Source organism: Silurus meridionalis, chromosome 11, assembly GCF_014805685.1.
Source record: "Silurus meridionalis isolate SWU-2019-XX chromosome 11, ASM1480568v1, whole genome shotgun sequence".
NCBI classification, from domain to species: Eukaryota; Metazoa; Chordata; class Actinopteri; order Siluriformes; family Siluridae; genus Silurus; species Silurus meridionalis.
The window spans coordinates 20,514,513-20,538,894 of record NC_060894.1 but is presented as its reverse complement, the minus strand read 5'-3'; the positions used below and the strand labels follow the sequence as shown (position 1 = coordinate 20,538,894).

Genomic DNA, 24,382 nt, shown 5'->3' with positions numbered 1-24,382 from the left:
CAGTAATTAATCGGAAAATAGTGTCAGAAAAGGTAAACGCTGCTGAATAAAAGCAGGAAGAAGCCTAATATGGCGGTGTGTTTAGTTTTATAACCGTAATACTTTAACTACCATATATTTAAGAAGAAACACTACGTTTTCCATCTCTCTCTCTCTCTCTCTCTCTCTCTCTCTCTATCTATCTTTGAGTCTATGAATAAGTATTAAATTATTCCTGTATATTCTCATTGCATAGTGCCTCTCTAGAATACACTGCTGTATATGTTTCTATCCAGTAGGATTTTAGACGTCACATCATGTGTTTTTGGGGTCAACAGTATCAACCATACGCCTTCAGAAATCCGCCACGTAGCAGGCGTTTTCATGTCCTTTGTTTGGATGGACAGAAAGCGCATTAGTCAGAGCTCGCAAACCGCATCTGTAGCAAACTGCACAAGCTGGAAAATATCCGTGTGGATTTAATTGCTGTGTTTTCTCTCCACTATGGCTGAATTAGGAATTGATTTGGTTTCAGATACACCTACACGAAGATTCACAAGACGAATTTTTTTAAGAAAAGCTGAGAAAAGGTCGCAAAAAATTGAGCTTTTTAATGAACCGTTTATACTTTGACGTTTTCTTTGGTGTAGAATTTGCACGCAATTTGCTTTCGTTTCAAATCCTCAGCAAAACAGCAATAAGGAAAAAAAAACCAACGCACAAAAACAGAAGTAATTTTCTGAGGTGAATATCGATGCTTCTGCTGGAGATGATGTATGCGGGCGGTGCAGTTGTGGCTCCAGTGAAAGGAGACGTGTTGAATTGCGTTCATTGGGTTTCTTGCTTTATTAATGACATTCATTCTCACTGTATGAGATTCATGTTGATGATGGTATTACGAGGTGAATTGATTCAAGCAGGACACCAGTGCATTCAGATGTCAGTTGTAGTGAATCATTCCAGCAGTTTGTGAATTCTCTGATCGAACACACATATTAACTGAAGGAAAATAGTTAAAAAATATATCTTTCTGATCACTAATTCATTTTGCAAACCAAAAAAAAAATTATACTAATAAAACAAATGACAAAGTATTAAAAAAGCAGAAGCGGAAATGAGCGATGCTTTGCAGACACTTTATTACACAAATAACATTGTTACTGAAAATAGTATTCTTGCGATAAAACCTCATTATGTCACAACAAATATCAGACACGTCTCACATCCTGCTTGGAAAATGTTGTAAATACAGCTTTGGACACATTTTAATAATAATAATAATCCTCTTTTCTTTTTTTTTTTTCTTTCTTTTCATTAAATGCGGCACGACGTAAATCAAAATACAGGTGGACGATAGCAGCGCTTTGAAGAAAGTGGCACGTCTGTAGTGATATAGGTGCTGCAGAAGGCAAAATACATCATCAAAAAAGGCACAAATGTACAAATAAGAAATGAAACATCTGGACCAGTGATGTGAAAATTAAAAAGAACTAGTGTTATTAAGATAAATTATCGGCATCCATCTGTCAAATTAAAATGAAAAACAAATAAAAAAACGACTCTACATCTTTTTCCTCTTCTATTAAAAATAAGCATAGAGCTAAATCCCCGAATCTACCAGTGTTTGCTCCTCTATGCGTCCGCTCCCTTAAAATCATAAATTAAAGTGGCAGTCGTATATCGTATTAGGAAAAGAAAAATATTTCTGCACAAATAAATTAAATATATTGGCAGCCAATGCGTATAGTTACATATAAGATCGCAGTACATTATAAGGGTTTGAGCACAGACGGAAAAGGGGGCAGTCCCTCGACCGGTCCATTAGGACGAGGAAACTGGGGAGGCGGGGCAGAATATTCCTCGTTCTCAGAGTCGGTGGCGTCCTCGTCATCCTTCTCGAGGTCGCTGCCCTCGGTGCTGAGACGGTCGAAGCCCTGCCGTGTGTAGCCTTTGTGGGTTGCGAAGAAATTACCCAAGTTTAAAGTCCCTGCAGCTTTTCCTGGAGACATTGAAGGAACGTTAAAGCGGCGTGCGGAGTTTCAATGCAGTCGGGAGATGAAAACGTTAAAACACACACTCACACACACATACACGAAAATTCTGCTGGCTGATGGCAAAAAAAAAATTAGAGCCTAATTTTTGAAGAAAAATGGAGCCCTCGGAGCGAGGCTAAGGATCAGTGAGTAAGTAAATAGTTTCACATCCGAAAAATATTTAATCGAATTTGGCAACATCTCGTTGGATTCCTCAAGGCAAATTTAACCCAAACACCAATTTCAATTATTGAGCAGCAGCAGCAGCAGGGATGGAAAGAAGGGTGGAACACACACACACACACACACACACACACACACACACACACACACAGAGAGTAAGTGTATTCTAGAAAGAAATCATTAAAACATTATCAAAAGCCAATATCGATGATGGAGAGCACGATAGACCCAATTGACTTATAGGGAAATTGTTTTTATGGAGTTGAAATAATGGAATTTATTATTACAAATATCATTATTAATTATAAAATGAAGTAAAATCTTAATAAAGTGCAATACAGAAAGTAAAGAATGCGGTGATCTTTAACCCCGCCTCCTTTTTTGAGGTCATAGGACACTTCAACCAATTAACAAGCAGAGAAACTGGGCACAGGCTGCTGCAGAACTGTGTACTGTACAGTACGTGTGCTCACTATACAGGTGATACAGTGTACTGAATTCCTACGAAATTACACAATGTCACGGTTTTACTGTATATATCAATCAGTGTTTGACTCTCAGTCAGTTTTTCTGGGTTGTTTTGGAGCGTTTCTCGAAACATTCCTAATATTTAAAAAACCTGCAAGTGTGTTTCTCGAAACAATTTGTACAACAGCACAATACATTGGATTTCTTGCAAAAGCCTGAACTCAAATGTAAGTATTTGTGTCAGTAAACATCTCATTCCCATCAGAATGAACATTTATTTTGTTATTGTTCACAAATACGTTGTTAAAATGTCAAAATGTTGTCGGTATGATGGCACAAGGTTTCAGTGTTTTCTGATGTAAACTATGGTTTGGATTCCAATGATTAACTGCCTCATTTTCAGAAATTGGTCATTCTGTGTTTCACTCTGTCTATCGCCAATTGAAGGTTCAGGAGAGTCACTTTTGACCTGTTTTGGAGAACTAGTTGATCATTGGTTGATCTGATGCCGTTCACTCACCTTCGATCGTTGAATGCGTTCAAGATTCATCTGCTCAATTAATCAATTCAAGACTCATTTAGAAAAAAGTTTAATAGAAATTGAAACAGCAGACACGTGTGCACAATCAAATAAATAAAGGTACCAAAACATTTGCTGTCTGTCTGTCTGTCTGTCTGTCTGTCTGTCTGTCTGTCTGTCTGTCTGTCTGTCTGTCTATCTATCTATCTATCTATTAAAGTCTGTATACTACATGCCTATAATCTCTCCTTAAATGGCTCTTCCTTCAGCACCCCCACTATATTTAAACTGCAGTCAGTCAACCATCTGCTCATCTCAACGTTGCATCTGATATGAGTCATTTACGGACGATACTGTATCAATTGAAACATGCGAAAGCTCGTCAATCTCGTTTTTATGAATTACAGTTACTCGATCTCTCAGTATCGTCTAAAAGTGCCTTCGGGGGATTTTCTGCTCCAGATCCGTGCCATCTGCAGTACAGTTTTAAGGGCTAGGCCTCTTCCGATAAATGACTAGTGCTTAGTCATCGAGAACGGAGTCTTTAACATCTTCACGTCTCTGCAGCGCTGCAGACTTGATGGCACAGAGCCTCTTAACTAAACTGGGAAGGTTTTGCTCATGGCTTATAACTGCAGATGTTTTCATCAAGGGACTGTCACACTCTTACGCTCTGCCCAGACAGAATCACGCTCTGCCCAGACAGAATCACTCTGCCCAGACAGAATCACGCTCTGCCCAGACACTCTGCCCAGACAGAATCACGCTCCGCCCAGACAGAATCACTCTCTGCCCAGACACTTTGCCCAGACACTCTGCCCAGACAGAATCACGCTCCGCCCAGACAGAATCACTCTCTGCCCAGACACTCTGCCCAGACACTCTGCCCAGACAGAATCACGCTCTGCCCAGACAGAATCACGCTCTGCCCAGACAGAATCACGCTCTGCCCAGATGCTATGCCCAGACAGAATCATGCTCTGCCCAGACAGAATTAGCTCTGCCCAGACGCTCTGTCCAGAGAGAATTATGCTCTGCCCAGACAGAATCACGCTCTGCCCAGACGCTCTGTCCAGACAGAATTATGCTTTGCCCAGACAGAATCACGCTCTGCCCAGACAGAAAAGAAAAGGCTGATTTATGGAATGTGGTAAATGAATGTACCAAAAGATTCGCCATTTGATCAAAGCCACGAGAAATAGTTTTTACGATGTGCACCAGTGACTAAATGAAGGTTGACCAAGTAGTTTTGAGAATTTCATTTCTGATCTGAGAAACGCTCCAAAGCAACCGAGAAAAAACTGTAATAAGCGAAACCGATTAATCGGTTGACCTCTAGTGTTTATATGCACAAAAGATGACAAGAGAAAAACGGAGGTCTTTCAATTACTACATTTAAAGCATGATTCCCACCCACCTCTGAGTTTCCCCAAGATTCCTCCTGATGATCCTGATGGTTCCAGTTTTACCTCATGGCCATCTTGAAATGTGGAGGGAAAAAAAAAAAGGACGCATTAGAACCATATCAAATGAGGCACACAGACGCTGGTCATTAAAAGTCAATTGTGTCTATGATGAATGCGATATTACTACAAGACCAAATCTGTAACTAGAATACACTCTTGATGGAAATTCATGCTTCTTTAACATTAAATATTGCTCCCATTCAGAAATCCAAATTGGATTGGATTCGAGTAGGTGCTTAAAGACTTTGAGGATGATCGAGACTCGGAAAAGTGTCTACGCCGATCACTGATGTGAAACGCCTCAAAAGTCACTTTCCTCTACATGTGCATTGGTAATTACCACTAAAATCAAGTAACTGTATGCTTAAGACAATCAAAGTAGTCACTGGTAGCCTAAATGAATCATTTTGTTCTGGAAAATCTCATAATCAGGCCGACTATGACAAAAAGCTGACATCAATAGGAAGACATTAAAGTGGAGCGTGGGTCTTTAATAGAGCTGCAATTAGTATTAATTGAATGCAAAATGAAGTGTAACCAAAAGACGGAACAGAATGATCACACCGAGTTCAAGGCTAAGGCTAAAAATCCTCTCTGTGAAGCAAGTCAGCTTTCCAATTTCATTCCTGTGAACATTTTAGCGTTCGCTGATTTGAACATTTTCGCAAATTTGACGTGATAATTAGTTATTAATGCGTAACAAATAAAATGTACAGAAAAATTAATAAATTAAAATAATTAAATATTTAGTTAAAAAAATAAATACAAATACAAAATAGAATTCAAGAAAAGAAATTCAAAAAAAATTCAAGAAAAAATAAATTCAAGAAAAAAATTCAAGAAAAAAAAAAATACAATTAAAATATATATCACAGATGTATTGCATATTAAGTAATGAAATATTTGACTGCTCTGTAAATACTGTAAAAGTACTGATTCACATGCTGTATATTCGCTGTATTGCTTTTCTCATACATTTCTGATACCTTATAAAGTAGTAAAGTGTTTTAAATAAATTTTTTCACACATTCACAATGGTTAAGTGCTGCTGTATTCACCTCCATACATCCTGCTCTTCTTCCAGCGGATGAAGACGCCGATGGTGATGACCAGCACGAGGGGGAGAAGCAGGAGCAGAGTGGTGAGGACTGCAGGAGACATACCCTGAGTTTTAGCACTCTTCTTCTCATTCTCCTTGTCTTCCTCTTTCTCTTCTGGAGCTTTGATCTGTTGAACCGGCGCTGTCTCCTTCTCCTGAGCCACGGGTAGTTTCTGTACAGTCACTTCAGCCGTGTGGACCATCTGCTTGTGTATCGGCTTCAGTTTGGCCTGGACGAAGGTCTCTGTTTCTAAAATAAAGCCATGGAGTGTAAGCTACGAAGGTGTCATTTGTCCATATTAAGGTATAATTGTGTGCAATCAAAACTGAGTGGCTTTCGATATGAAAAGTATTATGTTGGAACAAAAGTCAATTATAACACTACAATTGATGAAGTAGTTTTGTAGAAAGGGGACCGACCTCAATGGCTGTCTATTAAATCTAATTAGAGGGTAAAAAGTACAATCCTCTACTTGATTACAGCGGAAGAAAAAGGCTGCTTTGTACCTCAAGTAACCAGGTTTGTGTAATCATAAGGCAAATATCTGTTCTGGAGCCTCATACAGACCGGGTTCCGTCCCCTGTGAATTACGAGTGACCTTTCTGTGTTTGCAACAGCCTATAAATGACAGCCTATAAATGTCAGTTCGCACGACAACTTTTCTTTGTTGCTTCACGCATGACCTGAAAGACCCTGAAATAGGAAATAGAAACCAAAACAACATGAACGGAGCAAATAAGGCAAATGGAGGGTCAGGAGCAGACATTCAGACTAAGGTGTATACAAAAAAGAACACGTACCTTCAATTTCCTGCACCTCGATTCCTCCTTTTTTTACAGAACGGTGCTCTGCTTCTGTAAAGATTAAAGCAACATAAGGATAATTTTCTTTATAGTTAACTCATCTTTCTAATCAACGTTTAATAGCTGCCCATTACGCCACCGTCTATCAGAAATCTTCTGAAAAAAGTTGTACGGGTCTGATGGTTTTTTCGTCTTGTGTAATGCTTAAAAAAAAAGAAGCGATCCTGCTATGAGTCATCTCAAGCCTGTGTTCAGGATCTTTTCAATGGGCAGCCATGTCCTTGCTGCATCATTTAACAAAAGCAAACGAAAAAAAAAAGGGAATGGAAGGACAGATAACTGACGCGCGAGGATGAAAAACACCCGGATCTCAGCAGAGGACCTTCACATCAAGCTGTCAAATACATTATAAAGCAGGAGGCAAAATGAGTAGACATGAGAGTCTATAAGTTGTGTTCATCAGTCCAAAGCCACTGTTCACTGAGACCAGACGTCCTATGGGAGTCAAGTGCTTATAATTTTAGAGACATTTCTGAAAAGTCAGAATATTAAAAGAGAAATTATTATAATCATTTCCCCTAATGAACTCAACAGTGAGATTAACCAAAAGCTTCGAAAAATGTCGCACCACTGCTTTTTAGACCTTTAATTGAAAGTATATTATTATGATTTATAATAAAAATGAATACAGAGAAAATCTCAGAACGTACTTTCCGATGGGAGGAACTTTATAACGGAGTCTGAGGCGGCGTCCCCGACGAAGACGCTTCCGTCCTTTGCGACGACGATGTCGTGAGGCATTTTGAATTTCTAAACCAAAGACACAAATGAACAGTGAATAAAAGGGATTCATCAGAAAGCATTGATGACGTTTCTGTAATATCGGCTCTGATAGTTAGAACTGTGTAGCCCATAAAGCGAATCACAGGTTTAACGCAATCGCTCGAATGCGTTATTGTTTCAATAGTAACAACATGGAATCTTGTGTGGTGGATGCAGGACAAAGATTTCTGTGGTGCCTGTACAGTAATTGCTGATATTGTGATGTTGTCTATGAGATTCTCTGAGAGAATATATATATTATGAGCGATGAAGTGAAGAACACTGATGATCTCTTCATCATGGCACCTGTTAGTGGGTGGATTTATTTATTAGGCACATTTTATCCTCAAAGTTGATGTTAGAAGCAGGAAAAATGGGCGTAAGGATTTGAGCGATTTTGACAAACTGTGACGTCTAGACGTCTGAGTCAGAGCGTCTCCAAAACGGCAGCTCTTGTGGGATGTTCCTGTTCTGCAGTGGTCAGAATCTATCAAAAGTGCTCCAAGGAAGGAACATTGGTGAACCGGCAACATGGTCGTGGTCGGACGAGGATCATTGATGCACGTGGGGACACGTGTGGTCCGATCCATAACGTATATGTACTGTAAAGCCTATTTTTGACTTATCTAATCTACCCTAGCCTGCTGTAAACCTGTTTCTCGAATGATCAACATTACCTATGAATGTTGAAACATGAAACTATGAAACATGGCAGCATTTACCATGGAAATGTGCTGGCATTGTGAAATCACTGAGCGCTCTGAACAAGTAAAGTGCAGTTGAAACTGATGCCTTAGAATTGCTTTGTTTAGAATTCAATTTGTTTCTTAATCTGACATTCATCTCCTTCTAACTCTGTTCTGATTCTCTCGTAATGGATATCGCTTGAATTATGCTACATTATACACTCAAAGTGCTTTTGCACTTCAGAATGTTTGTTTGGCCAGAACGGGAATCCTTCGTCAACATCAATCTGAATAGGATTGGAAAATGGATTTACTTTGAACCGTTCAATCAGTCAAGCTTTCAGACTAATCAATATCTGGATTATAAATCTAATCTGAATTCACATGATTTTATTTTTCTTTTAATCAGGACATGTTTGAAATGTAATCCTGTGTTAATCACCACAAGATGAATGAAATCCAGAATAAATTATGCTTTTTTAGTGCTTTTAAAGTTAAAAAATATTTTCAGAAAAACTATAGAGAACAAAACTCAGATGAAAAAAAAATCAATCTTGGTAGTGAGTGGATTTACAACATGTCGGACTGAAAATATTTTATTACCAACACTGCAGTATTATTGAACAAAAAATTTGTGAGGATGTTTTTTTCGGGACATTCACGTGTATGTGACATCACGATTTAACTGTGGCTGGATAAAGACAAATCTCACTTGCAGTTCCTCTTGTGTTTATTTCCATCTTTATCATAATATTAATAATAACTCAATAAAATATCAGTCAGATTAGTTAACTGTGAGACTGATTAGCATTCAGACATCAGAAGACTACAGAGGGAGGTTTGAAAGGATAAAAGGATTATTGGTGCTCTCCTGCCCCAGGAACTGTACACATCCAGAGTGAGAAAAGGGGCTCAAAAAATCACCCTGGATCCCTCACATCCCAACCATGTGCTTTTCTGGGTCGAAAATCAGGTTTATTTAATTGGGGTTGCAAAAGGGGCTGTAAATTTCCAAAAAAACGTTCTGGAAACTTTATCGGAACTTCATCTGGGGAATTTTGGAAATATTCCAAGTTAGAAACTTACTGGGAATTTATGGGAATTAATTAGAAATTTGAAGAATTTTTTATAAACTGTATCATACACAAACATAATTATAATAAACTGACATGCATGTCAACTAATACAGATTTTAAAAAATGCCATTGAGAATTATTAATAATTAGTTATATAATAATAATAATAATAATAATAATAATAATAATAATAATAATAATAATAATAATAATAATTTAATAATTTTGCTGTCTGGTAGCTTCCCTGTTATAGCCTCAGCTGCAATTTTGTAAATTCCCAGTTTATTCCCATTTATTCCTGTTAATTCCTATATATACCCATGGAAAGTTGGCAGTCTTGAAAGTTCCAGAAATTTTGCATCCCTTTAATTAATACATTTGGCCAAAATTATGCGATGCTTTGGATAGGGGAGAAGGATCTCTTATGTAAGATGGAGTTGCAGTCATGTCTGTAAACCCGTGTGTGTGTGTGTGTGTGTGTGTGTGTGTGTGTGTGTAAAGCACCTGCGTGTCTGGCGCGAAGACATCCAGGATCTCCTTGGTTGAATAATTGAGCACGAAGCCTCGCAGCGGGGCGGACTGACCGTATGCTGATTCTCCGTTCACCACGTAGATCAGGCCACCTGAAACAGCACATTAGCATGAGAGGCACGCCGTCTGAGAAACAGTCCCACATAAATATTGATCCGGCTTGTACGTTAAACATCAAAGGCGCTGCTGAAGAGGCTGGCCGATCAAATCAACCATGCATATTCAAACAATCAGGATCCAGTGGAGTGGAACAGACACACGGGTGTGTGTGGTGTCTCAGGGTTTTTATGATATTTCTATGCAAAACAGTTGAATTTCATTTCATTCCTTGCTGCTGCTAATTTTTACAACATTTAATTATTTTTAAGTGTCATTTAGTCATTTGTTTCAATGAGGTTAAAAGGTGTCCTGAAGGTAAAGGTCTTAAACCACGGGCTTCCAAGACGACCCTTTGATGTGGTGCTGTGTTTTTACCCGCGGATTTAAAATTAAAGGTCAGAATCGGATTTGGCGATTAATCGGCAAACAATGACAATCAAATCAATCTCTCATTAAGAGAGCGGCCTCTAGAGGTGAATCACTGATGCCATGTTCTGTTTTTACACGTGAGACCGCACGCTGCATAAAGAGCGCTGTATTGTATTTATTATTTACAATTAATTACATAATTATATAAAAAAATGTATAAAGTTTATATTAAGTGTCGTGATTTTTGGTTTTCTTAATTCAGAATCCAGTTTAAAAACTATCGGTTTTAAAATCGGTTATCAGCAAGTACGATCCCACCTAGCTATCGGTATCAGTAAAATCATCAGACCTATAATATAAATGTTTAATTCTTTACACCTGGCTGTCCCCAATTAAACGTATTTTTCAACCTAATTTGATTTGACAACAGCCACAGTGGCATCCAATGCAATTTTCCAGACTGCCACACAAATCTCTTTAATATTAGTGATTATGGTTTAAGTCATTATGTGGCATTTTGATTTGGCACCAAGAAAAAAAAACTTCTGTTCTTGTTTGGTCCTCCTTACACACACACACTACTGAATATTGTACATCCTTTTGGAATTAATCACAATTTCAGTGAATGAGTGTATATATGAGATTTTTACAGATGTTCATTTTCAATGAACAATAGCATTTGAGAAAATGAACTTTTGGTATCAATATTTTATAAGAACCGATTCTCAAAAAGGCCAAGATTGCTTTAGGACTCTAGAATACAATCCTTATACATACAATCCTTCCTCTATCAATCTGTCCTGGTTCGTAAATAATTTTTTAACAATAGAAATTTCTCAGTCTGGACACACACATTTTTTTTGTTTAGGATGTTTGGTTGGCTGCCTGTGTTTTCTTCCTTTGACAGGGTGGTTTATTTTCCAGCTTGTTTTACCCACAGCTCACCCTGAAGCCAGTGCCATTAATCTCATTTTAAACCTAAATATGATTTCCTTCAAAGTTGACACGAGACTCGAGTGAGGAAAATAAATAATAGAATTCCACGTGGGATTTGTGTTTCATCTGGGGCGGTTGTTTTATTCATAGCCTCATATTGTTTTCTCTGAACCCTTTGAGGTCGGAACAATATGCTCCGTTATGCGATGGCTTTAAAATGGCAGTGATTTATGCTTCGTAATTCAGTGGTTTTAAAATTTAAATAATCCACTTTAAGTAAGCAGAACTAAACTGCCTGGTCAAAGTGCAGCTATTTTTCTTCCTACGCTTGTTGTATTTACAGAGATGCATTTATAGAGTTCATTTCCAAAACCAATATCAGAGATCTCTGTATCATTCTTATCTAGGTATACGTTTTTAATCCCGACTTATCTTCACTTAATTAAACCTCAATAACGTAATAAAGTCCCTTTGCCCTTTTTTATTTAACATTTTGCTTCATGTTGCAGTTTATATCAAGTTAATAAAATAAAATCAAATAACACAGTGCTATAGACCGTTCATTAACGACGTGATGTATTCCATACTGCATTTATGCTGACTCAGCACACATTTATTCACACTGTCCTCCCTTTACACAGATATATACCAAAAAATACAATACAAACTCCACTGAAAAATGATTTGTAATCACTAAACAAGGCAGTGTTCCCTTTCGCAATTACTGTGAGCTGAGGGAAAACCACCGGAACAGGAACACGATTGTTAAAGGAGCCACGTACCGTATTTAACAACAACAAAAAAAAACACTAAAAAAGATGAACACAACTATAGAAACATGACATCTCAGGAGAAATTAATATTACAAGTTTCCGGAGTGTAAAATAATAATAAAAATGTAAAATAATTCATTGCAAAAAGAAAGATTTAGAGTGAAATTAATAAATCTATAATATCGGTAAGTGTATTAAAAACATAATAAAAGGTTATTAAAAAAGTATTAATTTAAGCTAAGTTGCAATTATTCACGAGTTAAATAGCAATTAAATGTTTAAATTGATTGACAGCCCCTATAGTGACTAATGATGAATGTCTATTTGAAGCAGTTCTGCTGAAATCCCTCCTTTTGTACACTGAGTAAAATCCGTATGTCATTAAGTGAACATTAGTTTGTTATAATCCCACTCACCCACATGAGGATTTTTGAGTCTTTGAGTTTTTCTCATACCATCTAAGGGGGTTTATTCGTGCCACGTTTGACCCAGGCAGTTCATCAGGGATCAATACACATCATTCACTTATATTTATATTTTTGTTCCTACGTTCGGTAAAGCTGCATGGAGACAATGTCCATTGTGGAAAAAAAACACTGTAGATCTGGAGGGGCAACACTGCAGGCCAATTCCAGTTCAAACCTAAAACTCTGTGTAAGTTCAGTGCATCCCTGTTTATTTATAGCAGGTGATTCAGACCAGGCACTCATTCTGTCGTGATAACTCATCCTAAAGCCCACACCAGCTCCCTACAGCACAGTGTCCTGGATGCACTGGTGGACTGGGGAGATTTTTTTACTTTAACTTCGCTACATTACAAAGTCAAATATCTTCCTTTTTATTCGTGAGTGAATAAAAACGTAATTTGTCAAACACGCAGTAAGCCACCAATCAGCGTTCAGCATCAGTTCAACAGCAAGCAGAACATTTAGAGAGGAATAAATGATGAAGAAACTCCAGACTCGAACTCGCCACCTCATTTACACAAAGTAGTTGAAAAGAAGGTTTTGGGTTCATGATCATTTTAATAGAAATCAATCAGTGTTTGAGTCATTAATATCATTCTATTAATAGATCAGTGTGCTGAGAGTCACATTCGAGTCTTTTCACATCAACTGAGTTGATTAAGTAAAGAATCTTGTGATAAAAATGATAATAAGAACATTACAGCCGTAATAAATCAGTACTTTGAATACATTTGAAGGCAAAAGCTTTATACTTTTACCTAAGTAGAAGATTAAAGGGACACTTTTACTGGAGTAGATGCCTAGTGATTCTCTACTTCAACTCAACTACATGGTTTGTGTAATTCGACCACTACAGCCTGGATGAGAGTGGATGCTAATAAATTTCATGATTACCTTGTGTGGGTGAGTAGGAGACAGCGAACACTTCCCCTCCAAACTCGTCTTTCTTGATTTCCTTCACAAACTCGCCCGTGTCGGCCATGAAGCATTGCACACGCCCGTTCTCCCGATCGGCAACCAGGAGCTCGCGTTTATCCGCCGCAAACGCCAAGCTGTGGGGAATCTGGAAGGGCACACGCCTCCGCCGGTCCAGTGAACCTGCAGCAGCATGCGGGAGAAAAACAAAACATACAGCAAGAAATGGTTTTGCTGAGATAATAATGTGCAATACTGCAATATTACACCACCTACTGTATGTCAATCGTTATGACTTTTATTCTGTATCATATAAAAGGTACATAATGCTTGTAATTAATGGTGTATGATTTGAGTGAGTCAATTGGATTGAACCGAATCGTTTAAACGAGTGATTCATTCAATCGCAATGACTCGCTTATTAACAGTACTGTTGCTTACTTGCGGTTTTAATAGTGCAAAGATGAAATTTTGTAAACCTGATTTCATTTTTGACCTTCATAACGCCATTTTTTTCAAAATGTGTGAATCATCTTTAAATGGCTTTAAAGGTAAAACATGCTGAAAAAGCAAAAATCTATTAAACTTATTGAAAAAGATTTTGTCACTGCTGTAAACCGAACACGAATCTGAAAAAAAAAAAAAATATATATATATATATATATATATATATATATATATATATATATATAAAATTCAGCTCTCCAAGGTACAATAGCAAACTCAGCAAAATATCGTCTGATTGTAAATAAATATCGAGGCATCATTTTTATGGTGAACATCGCACACCTCTACTTGTAACGATATTCTACACACGACAATAATAACAGTGTTTAAACGGACAGGTGTGTACCTGCACCCCAGTGGGACAGATATTTGCCCTCTGGCGAGAATGTGAGGATCCTGGTATTGCAGTAGCCGTCAGACACGTAGATGTTCCCGGTGTCCGGGTCCACGGCGACATCAGTAGGCTGGCAGAAATGGCTCTTGTCAGAACCCGGCACAAAAGCCTCCCCCAGAACCAGCAGCGGCTTCTCTTTCCCATCGCTGCTCAGTTTGAACACCTGCGACAGCACACAATCGGAACAACAGATAGTTTAGGACTCAAAACTTCTGAAACAACACAGAGATAAAACGAGTCATCGTTTCGGAGTTCACCTGATAAAAATCAGCCGGCATTACAATTTCTACCGGAAAACCACGTTCATGAATATTATAATATATTATATTATCCTGAATAATCAAATACGCATACTGCAGTGCACTGGGGTTTTAATCGATAGACCATCCAGACCATATGATTATTATTTTTGTCCCAGTTAAACAGCGCCGTATTTATATATCCGATATAATACATTTATTAATGATTTATTGGTGGTGGTGGGGGGTGGAGTGGAAGATCTCCTGCTTTAGTGCACTAAAATCCATCAAGCACCTTTGGGATGAATGTGAATGCTGACTGCACCCCAGGCCTCCTCACCTTCTCACCTACATCAGTACCTGACTTTACTAACACCCATGCGTCCGAATGAGCACAAAATCGCCATAAAATCTAGTAAAACATCTTCCCAGAAGTGTGGAGCTTATTATAACAGCAAATAAGGAGTAAATGTGGGAGGGGATGTTTTAAAAAGCACATACAATACATACATATTTACATACAATTGTCAGGTGCCCACAAACTTTTGTTCATATAGCGTATAAGACTATAATCACGCTTTCTACAGGTTTCACAAAGTCAAATCTACGATTGTGCTGAATCACAAAGACAAAGCAAGCTAATTTACAGATAGGACAAAGACATCTCAGCTCACTGAAAGCTCTTACCTGATGAAGAGCTACATCTGTCACCCAATAATTATTGTCCTTATCGGTTGTGATACCATGCGGCATATAAAACCTGACGAGACAAAACGAGACAAACGCATCAGCAACACAATGAAAACCCAACACAAAATGATTCAGCCGATGGACAAAACATCAGCGCTTACATGTTTCTCCCTGAGGCCTTGAGCACACTGCCTTTAACTGGATCCACCACCAAGATGGTGGACTGTTGAATGGGGCCAAGAGACTTCTGCTGGTATATGGCACCATTGTTAAAAGAGCTGCAAAAAGAAAAGCAGTCCATCAGTGCTTCTGTAGAAACCATTAATAAAAAATAAAAAAATAAAACACCATAAAAGGAAAAGGAACACGGAAATATATTCCAGGTTTATATCCAATGAGAAAGAGACGGCTTTTATTTCATGGGTGTAAATTAAATAAGTAAAATTCGGGCAGTGGAGAAAGAGAGAGAGAGAGAGAGAGAGAGAGAGAGAGAGAGAGCCTACAGGATCTATAATAACAATCTCATCTGTATCTTCATGCATACAGAATGTGTGTTTGATCCATCAGAATCTCTAGTTGTAACCTCCCTGCAGACTTTCCTAATGTAACCTGTTATGCATAACAAATATTCCTGCCAAACATCTCAGCCAGGAACAGACGCGCCATCGCCCCTTTATCTAATTGTCTTCCCGCAGACAACAAAAGCAGGCTCCGTTCTGTATTCTGCAGGGAATCCTCCATGCCTGCTCTTCACCCGATGATAAATTTAAGCCTAAGCCTGAAACAAGATATGCTGTGGCTCAGGGCAGAGGATGAATGGATTTAACAGGGCAGCCCTTCACCCACCTCGAGACCCAGCTCATTAATTCCATTCTCTTGCATTTCTCTTAGTCTTTCCAATCATTTCCATCCCCATAAACTCTCCATCTCTCTCGGCTGGTCAGAAGATAGACAGCAGGGTTGACCCTGGAGCACAGAGGCCATGGCAGCTCAGACTGTGCAACAATTCTGTAACTAAAATGGCTCCTTATCCCTTATCCACAGGCGACGCAGTACTGCTTTAAACGCTGGGGCTCTGTGGAAATGATCAGGGTCGGATAAACAGGGTAATTAATGAGCTCTCAGAGTTCAGGCTTGTAGCTGTGGTCAGCATTCCTTCCCTGCTGTTGTTCAGCCAGTGTGCACTAAATAAGTGGATAGAATTAGGAAATGAAATGGATAAAAGGACGTACCTGCAAGTCTAACCAGAAAAGATAAAAAGCTGAAGCTCAGCATTTGATGGTTTTTTTTTTGGATTATTAAACTGTTGAATTTAACACATTTTGTATTTCATTCTTATAGAAAAAGTTAAAATACTTTAAATTGATTCAAAATGCAATAGCCATTATGCAATTTTACTATTTTTGTGTAGGAATAAAATGATACACAATTAAAAAACACTAAACACAATCAGTATGGCGGTGTGTTGTTTCACAGAGGGAATTACACTATTTAAGACAGGGGTCTTTAAACTGTTTTCTGTGAGGGCCACTTCGTGCAGCCTGCAGTCTCACGTGTAAAAACAAATAGCATGTAGTGTCAGTGATTTACCTCTAGAGGGTGCTATCGTAATATAATATAGCGCTCTTCTCACAGCCTGCAGTCTTACGTGTAAAAACAAATAGCATGTAATATCAGTGATTCACCTCTAGAGGGTCTCGTCATATAATATAGCGCTCTTCGTGCAGCCTGCAGTCTCACGTGTAAAAACAAATAGCATGTAGTGTCAATGATTTACCTCTAGAGGGTGCTCTCGTAATATAATATAGCGCTCTTCGTGCAGCCTGCAGTCTCACGTGTAAAACCAAATAGCATGTAGTGTCAGTGATTCACCTCTAGTGATTTAAATAAGAATTAAATCACTGTCAAGAAAATTATTAATAAGAAAAGGCAACAATGTCTTTAATAAAAAAAGCAACAACGGTCTTTACTGCATGCTACGATTACGAAAGGATTTGCAGTGCTGTGTTTAAATAACATCGGATACCAATAAAATACGGATTGTGTAAACTGTTGAAGAAGCACTCGACGGAGACACGCCCAGCTAAATAATGAGAAGATTATGAATGTGCATAAGCCTCTATTCATCACTCGCTCCGAATGTTTACGGATTCCAGTACAGCTTTGTGGATTAGCCAGTCAGACATGACTAGAGCTGGCGTTGGCCTAATGACACCTTAGTCATGGAGACGGTCCTTGAGTAACTTTAACGACCGCAGGAACAAAACAGCACCTCTGTTTGTCCCTCACACATTGCAAATGGCCTCAGAGTAAATATTCTCACAATGACTTTGTACACAGTAGGTGGTAATGACTTCATCGCAGCTTTGCACGAGTGTCCTGTTTTTTTTTTTTTTGTTTAATTGATTTGAGAACGCTTCAATCATCTGCGTTTTCAAGCTGGATGCCGAGAGCAAATGTGCTTCATCTTTTTGCCATAAAGGGATAAAAATCTAACATGACTGAGGGCCGTGGGCCAAAAGTAAATGTTGCATCATACCAAACATAACGAAAGCTGCCAGGATTCCCCTCATTCATGATTCCATAATTTAAAATTAAATAAATAAATGCAGTTTCATTTAGAAAGTTCTAGTTCAGTGAAACCAATAGTACAAATAGAAACAATCCAATTTATCGTACAATAGAGTTCAATATTTTATACAGCTGTTCAGTGACCTCTAATGAGACATTGAAGCTGATTCAAGTTTTTCCAAACACATTTTTCTTACTTCTTCTCATATATGGTGTAATGGGCCAAATAAAAAAAAGCTCTAGTTTGGGCATCCGTGGTCTACAGTTTGAATATATAACGATCAAAGAAATCTAGAGACGTTATTGACTAAATCAAACAATTTATGGCTAAAATGTTAAAGTTCAGCAAAGCAAACAGAAATGTCTAGCAGTGTTTTCCAGTCCCTGAATGCCACACTGCACCATTTAGTGTCCAGTGAGACATGACAGAATCCGAATTACTTACAAATAACTCCTGAAAAATGTCAGCATTTTTCATAAAAAAAAAAAAAAAAATCTTAATTAAATCATTGTGTTTCAATTCTCAATAGCTTCTGATCAGTCTATATAAATAAATACTGCAAAATAAAGTTTTTTTCCCCCAATATAGTTTATTCCCTAAATATAATATAGTGCTCTCCATGCAGCAGGCCATCTCTCGTGTAAAAACCAAACAACACGTCGTTTCTAGAGGCCGCTCTCGCAATGACAACGGACCTGCTGAGCCGCAACCCGGAAAAACTATCTGTATGAATTTCTGCCGATAGCTGACAGTTCCTGTCAGTCTGTTGGTCGACGTCTATAAGTGATATCAGAAAGTAACTTATTTCTGTGATGTTCTTACTATAACTGTTATGTTATAAAGGTTATAAATGTATAAACTGCACTAACGGCATTGTTTTCTTTAACCGTTTTTATAGACTGGCTGCTACTTCCAATGACACACAGGATTAAGGGATATGTCAGGCAATCACAGATACATGTATACGTCTATTAGAAATGAAGAGGAAGGTATCTAAGAAACAGTGTTTCTGTTCTGCTGATTGCATACATTCGATCCACACAGTACATGACCCTATGTCTTTTCGCATAAGCAGGCAGTTGCTGCGTATGCAGTAAAGAATGGATAAAGATAATGCCTGAGCCTGAGCAGACAGACTACATGCTCTATAAACACTATATGATGCCCATATTTTGTTTTCTAACTTGGAAAACACCATAATGTGTCCTGCTAAAATGGCTTGTACATTAACAGTTACCCTGCAGCGACACGTTTTAGGCAAGTGGGCGGCGGTTCAAATCAAACCCTTCTGGACAGTGTGAATGCGAGTCACTGTGTAGGTTTCATTACTTACTTGACTCCCCATCTGTGATCTCCTCTGTGGAAGATAACCAGGTTCTCATCAGAGTCCAGAGCCAGACCAGACACCTGACCCAGCTGCAGCGTCACCTCCGGCCATCCGCTCACCTCCTCCAGATGAGTCCCTAAACAGCCACACACACAGGAGCAACCTTAAACTAAACCCTGTCACGATCAAACAAACTAGACGCCAGCATATGACAGCGTAATCACAATGGTGTAACGTAACAGAGAAGAACGCAGCTGACTGCCTGATCTGAACACAGAGCTGTGCTGTTTGTCTCTCAAGCTTCATTTAACGCTGTAATGCAATCCGGCAATCTGTTTACTTGGGTCTGATCCAGTGTGTATGAAAATCAAAGCGGCTGGTGTGTCGTTATAGGTCCGGTAGTGTTTGCTGGATGGCAGGCAGTCATCCAGCCCGAGAGAGCAATGGAGAAGCATCAGGCATCGGATTTAAATGAAGGACTTATCGTCTTTATGAGGCTTCGCCACATTTACACTATTGAGGTCTGCTGAGGGATTAGCTGCTAATTTAATTGTTTTCTTTCTGCTTTCATACACATTTGAGCATCTAGGGCTTCTAATGTACAATCACAAATGGAACAACTAAACCCTTATTCTGTTTCAAATCGAACTACTATGATTTATTCAGTAACTACAATGGAATTAGTAGTATAGAGTGAGTAGTAGAGTGAGAAATAGAGCTGGGCAACATTTACAAACAAAATAGCAGCTAATTTAATAGTAAAACCTAAAAATGTTGACATTTTAGAAATGATAATATTTAAAAAACATTCACAAGACATTTCATCAAAAATCTTTTCTAAAACTTGAATTTTCCTTCCCGTTTTTTAAAACATTTATAGCATGTTATAAAGAGGTAGTTCCCCGACTTGAATGCGTTCCGATGAGCTCATCGTAACTTGAACGTATCGTAAGTCGAGACGTAGCCTAATCTACGTAGAAAATTTTATATAGTAACATAGTAAATCATACAAGCAAATCGTAGTTAATAATTTAACAAATCACAGTACATGATTCAGCAAAACAGAGCAATTTACAGTACCATCCTGTATAAACTATACTGTATATAAGTATATGCAGCGAGCGCATGGACGAGCGCTGGTTTCGTGAGCGGAGGGCGGAGCATAGGTTCGCCTGCCGTGCAAAACTCAAAGTAAATTCTTTACAATTTTGTCGTATCGCTATCATTATGGTAAGTCGTAAGTCAAATAATCGTAACTGTATACTGTATCTCGTATATAAGCAAAATGCAATTTTTGTAGTAATTCTTGTCATATTTCCGATGTTTACTACAAAAAAATTATAAGTCCTGGTTGTTAAATTGGAAAAATAAAGAAAGAAATGTAAAAATACAACTCGATGATATGGTCATATAACACGACTTTGCATAGACAAACAAACGGAAATACAAATATCAGAGGTTAAAAGAAAATGCACAATAACTGAAATACGGACTGTACCAAAAAAACAAAAACAAAGATGGTCGATGTTATTGACAAAAGAATTACACAAGAAATTTCAGTTCAAAAGGGCAGAACTATCTGAGATATTTCATTAGAGGCCATTTCCCTGTACTGCACTACTTCTGGCTACCCAATGGCTTTATATTGCTATGAAAGGCATGAAACAGTAATGGAGTGTGAAATCACTGTGTGCCAAACACAATAACAATACCTATTCCAAACCAGCTTCATGATTAATAAACACGGTGTTTTGCCGAGACACTTATACACACACACACACACACACACACACACACAAATGATGTGAAGATGCTCTGATGTGTCTTTGCTTAGCAAAGAAAAAAACATGACATATGACATAAGCACACTAATAAACATGATTTGCAGTGCTCGGTCTGGGGCGAAGATGGTGCTGATCGTACTGAAGAAGAGGTGTAAGAGAAAGACAGGAGTCTTACAGATGTATAAAGATCTTTTATATTGTTTACATGAGCTCCTCATCCAGCCATGTTTCAGGAAACCCTTACAAATGCTTCTTGACTGCTACACAAGCAGCACTGCATCTAGAGGAGAGATGAGCTACAACAACTCGGAGGTCCTGTCCAGAACAATTTACAGAAACACGAAGGCGTGCCATCCGTATCGGTGCGGCCTTTACTTCTGGATCTATATCAGACGTGTCTGATTTGCTCTCGGCTGTGCTAAAGTCAAGGGCACAAAAACGATACAAAGCTGCCTTCATGAAGATTTCCAAGCAAAACGTGGACCGGAAGAGAAATGACACCGAATGGACTTGGAATGAACAATGCCGCTCCTCCTCAAAACTATTACATGTAATTGGGTGATGTTTCATTTCTTTGTTCCCTCCCACTTCTGGATTTGACCCTATGGGCTGATCAATGGCACCTAGACAGCGATCCAATAGACACACAAGTGACAGACATCGAGAGCCTGAACTGTGCACCTAAAAAATAAAAATTATATATAAATATTGTGTACGAGTGGAAAAGAAATGCAGACGAAACTGAACAGCTGATATTGATGTCTGAGTGAAGAAGTTGCACATACAGCCTGCAAATCAGAGTTGAAAAAGGCTAAATGACTGATGGAGAAAAAGAATCCAAGGGCCTCCTAAAAACCAGAGCAAGAGAGAGAAAAGAGAGACGTTGCAAACAAAAACAGTGGTCTGAGAAGCTAAAAATGAGAAATGACATGTGCCACCTGACATTACAATGCAATTGCTATTTTAGCCTTAGAGATCAGACGCTTTGGGTTCCAAAAAAAACAACAACAAGAAAAAACCGTGACAAAGCCTGTGCACATGGCCCAGATTTTACAGAACGACATCAGTAGTTTCCCACTAAGATTAATGTCTGTAACGTGAAGACACAGCACGGCAGGTCCAAAAGAACGTCATCGTGCTCTTTTGTTCCCGGATTATTCTGTATATTGCACCACGTACTGTATTGCAAACCTGCACGGTGACCTCACTGCCCTTGAAACCAAAGAACAAATGACAGCAATGAGATGGGAAGGCATGGGCGTCGAAAGTAAAGCATTCACATGGACTTGCGAATGTGAGAGACAACACCGTGCCCTGGATTATCCTTTTGTATTTTTTGTTTTTTCGTGTGAACCGACACCAAGACCCACCTTGTTTTTTGGCCATTGCGACCCCTGGGCCTGGAAGTCTGGCAGGTACAATCTTGGTCCCGGGAGGCCTGACAGTGGACTCTAACTGGTGAAACTTGTGCACTCTGTCCCGCACCAGAACTGCACCGTCTCTGTGTGCGTAGCCTAGTCTGGGTTTGCGCCAGCCCAGGTCTTTCTTTTGCATTATGCTATCGATTTCGGCCACCAGATCCACATGGGCCTCCGTGGGGTTATATTTATGCACATGGACAATGTCCTTCCTCTCCCCTAGGAGTTTGGAGAGAAGGGAATAGAAGTCACCTGCACGGGGGAAAAAAAGAGAGAAGGGGGAAAAGACAAAGAAGAAAAAGAATAATACAAAAAAAAGGAGAAGAAGAATGGTCCATGTGAATAGAGCTGTAGGGGAGTGTCATAGGTCTGCTAGTCTCTTTGATAGAAGATAACAAATGTACAACCCTGTGCACAGCAGACGAGAAGTGATGGAGAGAAGCAGGATTATTTATCTGTTTGTAAGTAAGAGCGAGTGCTTCGGCGCTGCTCGGGGACGATCTGTGCATGAAATATGTTTTGTGCTTACGATGTGGCTTTCAACATCATTAAGCTGTTTTTTAACCGTTACAATAACTTGTCAGATAGCACACTAATTACTCCGGTCTCTACATTCCTCACAATTCAGTTCGCTTTTACATCAGCATGCCACAATGCAATAGAAAAGTTTAAGTTTTGATTTCTACAACCGACATTATGGGTTTTCCCACAGGACACGGCCATTTGCTGAAACATTTAATATTCATCCATCATTAGAATCGCTTTGCTGAATATTTCCACTACTGCTATTATTATTCTTAAAAGAAGGTAAAAATCGAATAAAACACACGCACACACAAACATTACACAGTAGAATTACTCAACACCTAACCACTGGTTTGTACCCAAACTGTTGCCACAAACTTGGAGATGCACAACTGTATAAACCGCCTTTACAAGCTGTAGCATTTTAGCTTCCCGTCATTGGACACAGTGAGCACAAATCCGTACTCTACAGAAAATCCTTTGGTTAATTGTAACAGCAAATGCAGGGTTTCTGCAGGTTTCCAAACAAGTCAAAATAATGACTTATTAAGACTGAAATTTAAGATCGGTATCACGACATCAAATATGTTGTTAGCAACTGGCCTTAAACGAGACCTAAATTCCTTTTACAAGCCAATTATCGCTAAACTAACACTCCCCCATAAACAAATTTGTGTGGAAAAAAAGGTGTGGATTTGCTCGGTTAGAAAGAAACGTGTGAAAAAAGATTGGACACCCCTGAATAGGACGTTCCAGAAGCACATGAGGATATCACGGCTAGGTGTCCACAAACTTTTTCCTCTAGTTTGTGTAATAAATCAGATGAATTACTGTGCGAAAATCCTGCAACTTTAGGAAAATCAGAAACATCACTTCTGTTGAACTTTAGGACGTAAAAAACGTTCATAATCAAGGCTTTTCCAGAAATCCAAAAAATTCCTAATTTTTGAAAAATTCCAGACTAATTACTGCTTTATTCACTGACATGGTACTAAATATCATATTCTAAAAGGTCTCTGCATATGCATGGAGATTCTTAAAAGTGAGACTACTTTGTTTTCAGTCTGCTAGATGACAGCTCATTTGGCGAGAAAAGGTCATTAGGAGACCCTACTTTTCATCCAGCCGTGTTCCATGAGAGCTTCATGACTTGTGCAGAAGCAGAACTGCATTCAAAAAGGCGAACTCAATTTAGCAGAGCAACCAGTGCAAACACAGCAGAAAGCGACAAAACTTTAGAAGTCTAGAGTACTTTTATCCGATATGATTCCATCCCTGTCCCACTGCACCTCTCAGACAAATCACCTCCACTTACTGATTGGCCACGTCCTCTGAACACACAGCGCGACCCAAAGCCTCACCCCCCCGGTGATGTACGATTAGAGGTCGCTTCTTATTTATTGAGCCCATCAATCAGAAGCCGGCCGGCAAACACGCCGAGACAAACCGTCTGACATTCCCTGGATTTGTGTCCTAATAACAGCAAAGGCAAATATAGCAAGCGATTTATCAAAGCTGTCCAGCTGTAGGCTTAAGAGCCTGGAGATAATGAGTGTCACAGCTTTCGCCTGCTGCTGTACAGGCAGGGGTGCGGTCACACTTTGGACATGTCTCCTTTCCGATAGCGCCACAAGCAGCCGAGGGCCAAACATCTGCTCAGAGAAAAACCCTCGAGCCATTGGGAAAAAAAATCCGATCTG

At 38.9% G+C, this 24,382-nt stretch overlaps 1 protein-coding gene across 3 annotated transcripts in view; it reads right to left on the bottom strand.

Moving 5' to 3' along the window:
• Positions 1–1,101: 1,101 nt before the first annotated feature.
• Positions 1,102–24,382, bottom strand: part of pam (peptidylglycine alpha-amidating monooxygenase) — a 68,571-nt gene continuing 45,290 nt past the window's right edge. For 2 of the 3 annotated variants that reach the window (XM_046861864.1, XM_046861865.1), the window contains exons 15-26: positions 22,110–22,409; positions 18,962–19,091; positions 15,218–15,334; positions 15,054–15,126; positions 14,080–14,290; positions 13,206–13,409; positions 9,641–9,759; positions 7,263–7,362; positions 6,550–6,603; positions 5,708–5,998; positions 4,601–4,663; positions 1,102–1,978 (exon numbers count right to left, since the gene is read on the bottom strand). In XM_046861864.1, coding sequence (XP_046717820.1) covers positions 1,749–1,978; positions 4,601–4,663; positions 5,708–5,998; positions 6,550–6,603; positions 7,263–7,362; positions 9,641–9,759; positions 13,206–13,409; positions 14,080–14,290; positions 15,054–15,126; positions 15,218–15,334; positions 18,962–19,091; positions 22,110–22,409 — 1,892 coding nt within the window. In that variant the 3' untranslated portion in view covers positions 1,102–1,748. The remainder of the gene's footprint in view (positions 1,979–4,600; positions 4,664–5,707; positions 5,999–6,549; positions 6,604–7,262; positions 7,363–9,640; positions 9,760–13,205; positions 13,410–14,079; positions 14,291–15,053; positions 15,127–15,217; positions 15,335–18,961; positions 19,092–22,109; positions 22,410–24,382) is intronic. The other variant, XM_046861866.1, reaches the window with a different exon arrangement.